The following is a 9,729-nucleotide window of genomic DNA, read 5'->3' as shown; positions in this document are numbered from 1 at the left end:
TTCTCACCCCCCCCACAACCACCACCACCATCACCACCAACGACAACATACGTATCCTATATATATTTTTTTAGGGTAAGAATTTTATTACCAAAAAAGCTCAATGTATAACCTAAAGAGCAGTTTGGGGATGGAAAACCTTCTCAGAAGGACTCCCATAGAACCCAAGCCCTCACAAAACTGCAGGCAACAAGCCAAGAAAACTATACAAAAACTATAAACTGTAAAACCAGTTTCTATCACTTTGCTCAACTTTTTTGCCTATGAGTGGAAGGACTCTTAATCTAATTACATTTTTTACAGATTTAACAAGCACATCTTTGTGTTTGAGACTTTGAATTCCATAATGCATCATTCTTGTTCCTCCAAAGAGAGTAGACAATGGCAGCTAAGGTGGCCAAAGTAATCTGTTTCCTGGACTGAGTAGTTCTAAATCTCTTCTAAATCCAGTGGACCATCTGAGGGAGAGAAGTGATTCTGCAATTGCAACCAGCCCAGCTTATAAGTTCATAAACACATTCAAAGCTAAACTGACATTCCTTATTAAGTTATTAGTATTTGTCAATGATTGAAGTTTTCGAATTCAGGTTAGTCTGTTCTTTTGGCTTTTATTTCCTTCTTCTTTCGAACCCACAATAAACCACCTCGACATTGGCTGGTGGCAGGACTAGAGATAGGCAGCAAAGCTAAGAAAGCATCACATAGTTATAGTTATTGAGTGTGAAACAATAGTTATTAAGCTGTCTTTATCCTATGTTTCTATGCTTATGATAATTGATAGTGAGCCTTGGACCTCAAATTTCTCTAAGAAGTGAAATTATTTGGATGAATTGATGTCTAATAAAGGATACTATTGCATAAGACATTGGTGATAACTAATAACATGAGTCTTCTGTAGTTACTGTCCAATTTTTAAATGTGTTAGTCATGAAATGCTGAACCTGGACAAGGTTTAGGAGTAATATTTTGATATTGAATACTTCCAACTTGGTCTTTATTTTTACTGTTGTTTATTCGCTGACATTAGATGCCAAGGTGATCATAATTAAGATGAAGTGGAGAAAGAACTACCACAGAACCAAAGGTCCGATAGGTAATGCAAATTTGAAAATTGATATTTATGACATTACTTGAGAGCCTCAAACTCACCTCATCTCTTAGAAAGGATATATTAATGGGTTTGCAGGCGTCAACTAGGTTGATGATAACTAACATCGGAATTAAGAAGCTAGAGACACCACCAGTCGAGTAACCAACAAAAGCATGTGAAAAAAAAAGGAAAACGTTGCAGTGGCTGCTTAGTCGGGGCGTCATACAATCAATGTGGATTTTTTTTTGGATGTGCTGTTGGATGTTTCTTTCTCAACTAGCAAACTAATGCGGTGTGTTCATGTTCTGCGCAGCCATACCTGTAAGGACTTATGAATCTGTAGTTGTAAAATTAGTTAATTCGTAAACCATAAACAAAACCAATCAATTCTTCTTTGAATGAAAGAAGCTGTTGTTTACAGAATTAGCTCATTATCAGAATTGTCTTTTTGATAAGTTGCTGTTAACTTCTTTGGATTATCAGTTCGTCTATGGCCATTGGTCAGTAGTTAGATCTGGTGTCTCATGTCCGTGATGTAAGAAATTATAGTTATACAAGAGGGATAATTCCTTATTTTTACACCTTTCATCTTCTCCCCCCCCCCCAAAGCTATAAAAAAACTGAAGTCCTGTTGGACTGTTTAGCGTCAGAGAAAGAGCCTTCATGCCAGTCTAGTGTTTAGGAGATGAGATTGTGTATATCATGACCTCTTTGGATGTGGGTGAAGGTACCACCACGTCAGTGTTATTTGGCTGGCTTATGTTGCTGCATGATGCTTTTGTAACTGCCACCATCCTCTTGAGTGATATATTTAATGGTAAATGACTCATTTTATTCAAATGTAATGCTCTTTTTGTATCTATGCCCTCATGTAGTCGACATGTGATTTCAATGTTGTGGGCGTGATTGCTTTGTTTGTATCACATTTGCTGGTAGTCAGTTTGGTTTAAGGTCAAAGATATTAGTCATATTGCCAATCAAAAGAAGGTGAAAGTCAACTCCAGAGTCCTGAAATCAATATTTCCAGCGAGGAAACAAGTAGCGTCATGTTTATTTTGCCATATTCAAAATGTGCATCTATTCTAGTTTACTTCACTCAGTTTTGTTTATATGAACTTTGGCAGCATTTTATAAATGATGGGTTCAGCCTGCATATATATTTCTTCTCATTCTTTTACCTTCCCATTCAGGCTGGAAGAGAAGATTGGAATTTGGAATCAGAGAATCAAGTTCTTCGCCAACAAGCTGTCTCAATGGCATCAAATAAGTTTGTGTCCAGTCGCCAAAGATCAATGCTTCAGGTATATCCAGTGATGGATGTTAGATCTTCCGCTGTCATATACAATCTTCCTGTTATTGTTTGGCTCAGAGATAGGGTTATCAAATATGTTTAAGAGATTGAAATAAATTTGAGAGAGTAGTAAGAGAAAATTTTAGAATTGTGAGAAAAAAGAGTAAGAGAATGTGGGAACCCTTAGTGCATATGAAGAGGGAAAAAATTTCTCCACATCTGAAGTTGAAGATTATTTTGGAGCGTCCCATAATGATTAAGAAAAAAAAATTTATTTTGGGGTGAATGGAGTAAGAATGTAATCAATTCCAAAAAGTTTCAAATCTGAATGCTCACTATTGTTTCTTTATTCTGTTAACTGGAAGAGGGGATCTGAGAGTGCTCATTTTCCAGACTCACATCTTCGGTTATGCTTCTTAAAGTCTTCATGTCAGCTAACTTTGCCTCATGTTTACACTTCACACTATTCTTCTTTCTTTCTTTCTTTTTATTTATTTACATATTTGTTTCCTTCCTCTCAATGCTCTAGGATTTGTATAGCCCCTCCAAGAATCATAGAAAAGGCGAAGTAGAAGAGAAGCCACAAAAATTCCTTAACGAGAAACAACAGGAGAATCAGGAATTGCTTATTCGATGTATAGCACTGCCTCTGGGTTTTGCAGGGAACAGACCTATAGCTAGCTGCCTGCATAATATACAAATGCCTTCTTCATTGGAGATCGTTTGAAGTGGATCGAACTAGTATCTTTGACCGATTAATACAAACAATTGGTCATGCTATTGAGGTTTGTATTCTTTGATGCTATGTTGGTATGGATGCTATAGCTGTCGGCTACAAGCCTACCAGTGTTTGTACATATCCGATTGTCTGGCATGTCAAGGATCAGTTTTTTTTTTTTTTTTTTTTTTTTTTTTTTTTTTTTTTACATGGAGATACTAGGGCAAGGACCTCTTTATGAAACATAATCCTTACGACCTGTTTGATTGTTGGGATTAAACAGTGGGAATGGGAATGAGCTTATAATTTATCTTATATAGGGAAGAACTCTTGAAATCTCTGTGGAAAGTCAATTTGCTCACAAGTCTCGAACTTCTCCATGGGGACATTATTTTGCCCCTCAAGTTTCATTACCACTCATTACCATTTTGAGGAGTGATATTGTGTGGGAATGAAAATTTAAGAAGAAAAATGGGCCTTTTGGGATGAAATGACATTCCCATGAGAATGAACATGAAATTTTTTCACAAATTTACATACAAATTCATTCTCATTACCACCATTTACTACCAACAACCAAACGGGCCGTTAATGTCATAGACTTATATGTGTGCCTTCACTCTACAAGCACAAAATCACTTTCCAAGTTGACTTGTGTACTAGGTCCCATTCATTGCTTCAGAAAAAGGAGGAAAAAAAAAAGGTCCTGTTCATACAATGATGTTAAACCCATTAGTGACTGTATATCACATAATGTCGTCGTTTATTAACCTCTCTTTGTATAAAATTTTCGAACCTCTGATTTGAGATACATGAGGTCTCTGGATGATAATTGTTAACATTATTAGTTAAAGGTTTCATATCCTTGTCAAAGTGTCAAGCATCTGACACGGTTTTTGATGTTTGTTACATGATAATTGATACAATGCGAACTCAATCTCTAAACTTTCATTAAACTTGTAAGCAAATCTGATTGGATTTGATTGACCCTTATTAGACTTGATTTAACATGATTAGAACAGATTAAACTTTAAACTTATTCATTGACAACAATTTTTGTCATGATTATAGTCTAAATTTCCCCTAACTTGTGGAACAATGTGAAATCCAACTTGTTTTTGAGGAGCTCCTTTGAACATTTGGGGTATTCGTAAAAGATGAAACTTTCAGATGTATGTAATCCTTTTGATCAAATATTTTTTCACCTATTGATAGATGTAGATTATAGCTCGACAATCGGGACATAATGTCCATTGCCCCATTAATTTATGAAAGTTTAAATCTTTCACAACTTTAGAACCTTTTTTTCAAAAAATTTATAATCCATCCGTCTCAAAATAAGTGTCTATTTAACAAAAAATGTGAGCCCTTTTGGGTCTAATGGAAACTTATTTAAGAGGAATAGTTAAGTTGGTTAGAGCAACTTTTTCAATTCTTGGTGATTCTAGGATTGATTCTCATTATCCGCCTTTAAGGAACACTTATTTTGGTACAAGAAGAGTATAATTAAGTGGGTGAAAAAAAAATAAAATTTGTTTGCATGCTACTTAAAACGTTAAGTATAATCACTCATAGGAAAAATTAGCCAAAATCACCTTTTAAACAACTTTTTTTGGAAAGCATTGCCTTTTATATTTTTTTTTAATTAAACCACCTTTTAAAACCCATTTTTTTTTTAATACCGCCACTTAATGGATTCTTAACAGATCCGTTAAGTGTAGCAGGAACAGTTATCGAGAGATGGCAATTCACAATTCCCAATATGGGAACCTTAGAGGTTTTGCAAACAAAGGGAAACATAGTGTCGATTCCGTATCCTTTGTGCAAGGTAATTAAGTTCTATATGTCAGAAATTAGATAATCTTAGTACTGCTATATATTCCTACTTCCGTAGCTAATGTTACTGGTGTTAATAATAATATTAATGATGCTTTTTGTGAAAATTGTGGAATTGTAGAGCAAATTAATGCCTTCCAAACCTATAAGCAAATAACCCATACTTTAACACTTATAATCCTGGTCTCCGGAACCATCTATATCTTTCTACCAGAGTACCAATGTGCAAAACCCTCCAACTCCACAACAACCACAACAACAAGCACCACAACAAACACAGCAAAAATATTACCAACCTCCTAACCAAAGGACCCAACCACAAACTCCACCTCCATGTACTGACCCTGCCTTGTAAGAAATTAGAACGATGTTAGCTAGTATGCAAAAGCACATGCAAAGTAGGGATGCACAAATTGATTCGATCTTAGCTCACAATAAAATCATGGATAATCAAATTGCGCAATTATCCTCTACTCTACAAACTCGCCAACAGGGAGCCCAAACATCGCAGCCAGTACAACCTACAGATCATGCAAATGCAATTACTCTGAGGAGTGGTTCACACTATGATGGGCCTCTTATGCCCAAGGATGATGAACCTGTTTTAACAAAAATTGCTAATCCTGATTCTGTTATACCAAATGATCTTGTTACTGGCCCCGCAGGGCTCCGGGGTAAAATCAACATTTCTGATGATACATTGCAGGGTACGAATCTAGAAAAGGTTACAACTCAAGAAAAGAGTGGAGATATACAGAAACCAGTTATCAAACTACCATTCCCTAATAGACAATTGAAGACTAAGTTGGATAAGAAGTTTGTAAGTTTTTGGAGGTTGTAAAAAACTTGAAGGTAACAATTTATGTCACAGAGTTAATTACACAAGTTCTTGGATATGCTAAATTTATGAAAGATATTTTGACTAAGAAGAAAGCCTTTTATGAGGTAGAGATTGTAGCTTTTACAGAGGAATGTAGTGCTTTATTGCAAAATAAATCTCCATCTAAATTAAAGGATTCTGGTAGTTTTTCTATTCGTTGTCATATTGGTAATGTCTTCATTGATAAAGAATTATGTGATTTGGGTGCTAGTGTTAGTGTTATGCCATCGTCTGTGTGTTCAAAGCTTAATATGGGTGATTTACAAGTTATTAACATTACTTTTCAAATGGCAGACCGTTCTGTTAAATACCCTTTAGGTATTTTGGAGGATGTTCCTGTTAGAGTTGGTAAATTTTTTATCCCTATTGATTTTGTTGTTTTAGACATGACTGAGGATACACAAATTCTAATAATATTAGGTTGACTTTTCTTCCACACTGCAGGAGCCATTATTGATGTAAAAAATGGAAAACTAACTCAATCTGTCGGAGATGATAATATCACTTTTAATTTAGGGAAGGTTTTGAAAGGTCCTATGTTAGAGGAAAATTGTTGTAGTATTGATGCGATTGATTTTATTTGCGAAGATAGCTTACCACATATCCTTGCGAGGGATCCCTTGGAGGAAGTACTTTGTGGTGATTTTACTACAGGTGATGCTAGTATTTGGAGCAGTGAGGTGGATGCTATAGAGAAAGCTCTCGCACTTGAAGTACTTGACTCTAAGGAGAGCAAGAAGGTAGTAAAATTAGTTCAGGAATCAAAACCTGTAGAGGTTAAGAAACCTTAAGTAAAACCTCTCCCTTCTCATTTAAAATATGTATTTCTTGATGAACAGGAATTACACCCCGTGATCATTAGTATTGCACTTGATGACCCACAAACTTCCCAACTTCTAGAGGTTCTTCGAAACCACCAAAGGGCAATTGCGTACAGTTGATATGTTCATTTTATATAAAGATTTACCCCCGTCCTTTGTCATATTTAGGAGTATTATTGGCTCTTTGGAGCCAAATTTATTACTAATATGCGTTTCCAGTGGTTTCGTAGATTTTGTATTGTTTTATAGAAAATTGCGGATTTGGAGCATTTTCTCGGACTTATTTGAGCCACTACGAGCATTGGATTAGAAACGCATTATTATGACCACATTCCGAAGCCCAAGGCCGCGTTGGAGCAATCAAACTGGTGATTAAGGGCTCGGCGAAGAAGAAGAGTTTGAGGCAATGGACCGTGTTTCAAGACCTAAGAGGAAATTCAGATTGGGCCAAGAAAATAGCCCAATTGAGAAGTCCATGGTTGCCCGAAGAGCTCGCTCAACCGGGTAGGCCCTCGCCTTGAGGCGCGCGCGGACGGGCGAGGCATATAGAAGAGGAGTGTTCTTCGCCTAAAGGCGCACCCAACCGGGCGAGATGGCGCCCGACTGGGCGCGTATTTCTGAAGGATGTTTAGCGATTTTAAGCTTAGGTTTCTGAGCTTAGGTATAAATACGCTTTTGTTAAGCGGGTTTATGGACTCTCTCTCTCGTTCTACGTTTTTCATTAGTAAATTCTAGATTTTAGTTTTAAGCTTTGGTTAATACTCTTGTTTTCTCTCTACACCTTTGATTTATGTAATTCATCATTTCCGTTTATTTTGGTAATTGATTTCCTTCCCTTTTATTTTCAGTAATTTAATTGCTTTGATTAATTATGTCTTGTTTAATTGTTTTGCTTAGCTTAGATTTAATTATGTGTGAGTAGTTTTATTTCCAGGGTTGTGAGGATCCATAAATAATATGAAGGGGTAGTTTATTATTGTTGATTGTCAATGCTTTGGTTGATTTCCTATTGATTGATTTAATTCTATGCAATTAGATTAGGCCTGGTTTAATTGTATGAGTTATGCAATATTGATTTGAGATTCGAGAGATGAGAATTGATGTTTAGGCCTAGTTTCAATAGGCAGGTTAATTTATAAATGGTTAAGCTAGTCAAGATTCGAGAGATGCGATTTAATACCGGTAGATTAATTCTGTGATTGTAATACGTAGCGAAAGCCCTTTATGATCTGATTAGTTGATGCATTGATGATTGATTATTTTGTTTTAACCTGGAATATTATTTATTGGTGAACCTATACCCTAGGCTTTGATTTATTGTTTTTCTGCCTTATTTAATTTGCTTTACTTTAATTATTTTCCCTTAGTTTAACTTTCACATAATAACAATTCGGTCACTTAATAGTTAAGATTATATTAATTATTTAGGAATAGAAAGACTTGTTTCCCAGTGGATTCCACCCTACTTCCCTATCTATTTTAGTTAGTGGTTTTAGGACTTTAGCCTGTCTACAATATTGATGATCTCAAGGGTATTAGCCCTGATTTTTGTATGCACAGGATACACTTAGAGGACAATCACAAGCCATGTATTTAACCCCAAAGAAGGTTGAACTCTAACATGCAAGAAGTAGCCAAGAAAGAGGTTATGAAATTACTTGATGCAGGTATTATCTATCCAATTTCTGACTCAAAGTGGGTGAGTCCCGTATAGGCAATTCCTAAAAAGGGTGGGATGATTGTGATTAAAAATGATAAATATGAATTGATTCCCACTAGAATGGTAACAGGGTGGCGTATGTGCAATGATTATCGTAGATTAAATATTGCCACTAAGAAAGATCACTTCCCTCTCCCTTTTATTTATCAAATGCTTGAAAGGTTAGCTAATCACAAGTTCTTTTGCTATTTGGATGGGTACTCGGGATTTTTCCAAATTCCGATTCACCCTGAAGATCAGGAAAAGACAACATTTACATGCCCTTATGGTACTTTTGCATATCGTAGGATGCCCTTTGGTTTATGTAATGCCCCTACTACTTTTCAATGTTGCATGATGAGTATCTTTTTCTGAATCATAGAGTCTATCATGGAAGTCTTTATGGATGATTTTAGTGTGTATGGGTCTTCATTTGATACATGTTTAGCTAATCTCACTAAAATTTTGAAAAGATGTGAAGAATGCAATTTGGTCCTAAATGGGAAAAAGTGTCACTTAATGGTGATTGAAGGAGTGGTCCTTGGTCATATTGTATCTGATAAGGGTATACAAGTAGATAAAGCTAAGGTTTCTTTGATTCAGCAATTACCTCAACCAGTTAATGTTAAGGGAGTTAGGAGTTTCTTAGGCCATGCGGGGTTTTATCGTCGCTTCATCAAAGATTTTTCTAAATTTGCTAAGCCACTAACTCAGCTTTTACTCAAGGATGCCCCATTTGATTTTACTGACGAGTGTCTTGAGGCTTTTAACAGGATTAAGTAGGCTTTGATATCGGCACTTATCATATGTGCTCCTAATTGGAATCTTTCTTTCGAGATTATGTGTGATGCCAGTGATTTTGCAGTAGGAGTTGTGCTAGGAAAAAGAAAGAACAAAGTTTTGCATGCTATTTATTATGAAAGTAGAACTTTGGATGAAGCCCAAGTCAATTATGCCACCACGGAGAAGGAGTTTCAACCTGTGATTTATGCTTTAGAAAACTTTAGATCATATCTAGTTGGTTCTAAAATTATTGTTTTTACTGATCATGCAGCCTTGAAAAATCTAATAGCCAAGGCAGAAACAAAGCCTAGGTTCCTCCGTTGGGTTCTCTTGCTCCAATATTTCAATGTGGGAATTAAGGATAAAAAAGTAGTAGAGAATGTTGCTGCAGATCACTTGTCGAGGATCAGATATGATAAGGGTAAGGATTCTCTTCCTATAGATGATTCTTTCCCCGATGACCACTTGTTTACAGTTGTAGAGCAACACCCTTGGTATGCCGATTATGCTAATTATTTGGTGGGCGGTACTCTACCTCCTGATTTGTCCTAACAACAGAAAGAGAGGTTCCTTTATGACGTTAAACATTATTTTTGGGATGTTTTTTGTTT

General features: G+C 36.0%; 1 protein-coding gene across 2 annotated transcripts; it reads left to right on the top strand.

The window, feature by feature from the left end:
* Positions 1–1,025: 1,025 nt before the first annotated feature.
* LOC110726872 (myosin-9-like) lies at positions 1,026–3,852 on the top strand. 2 transcript variants are annotated; one of them, XM_021906388.1, is made up of 4 exons: positions 1,026–1,093; positions 1,187–1,411; positions 2,281–2,391; positions 2,911–3,852. In XM_021906388.1, the coding sequence occupies exons 2-4, from the start codon at positions 1,391–1,393 to the stop codon at positions 3,106–3,108; spliced, it is 330 nt and encodes a 109-aa protein (XP_021762080.1). In that variant the 5' UTR covers positions 1,026–1,093; positions 1,187–1,390; the 3' UTR covers positions 3,109–3,852. The 2 variants fall into 2 exon arrangements, with proteins under 2 accessions (XP_021762080.1, XP_021762081.1); XM_021906389.1 differs by lacking the exon at positions 1,026–1,093 and having other exon boundaries at positions 1,101–1,411.
* Positions 3,853–9,729: the final 5,877 nt, after the last annotated feature.

Source organism: Chenopodium quinoa, unplaced genomic scaffold (genome assembly GCF_001683475.1).
Source record: "Chenopodium quinoa cultivar QQ74 unplaced genomic scaffold, ASM168347v1, whole genome shotgun sequence".
In the NCBI taxonomy this organism is placed as follows: Eukaryota; Viridiplantae; Streptophyta; class Magnoliopsida; order Caryophyllales; family Amaranthaceae; genus Chenopodium; species Chenopodium quinoa.
This window is presented reverse-complemented; position numbering and strand designations above follow the sequence as displayed.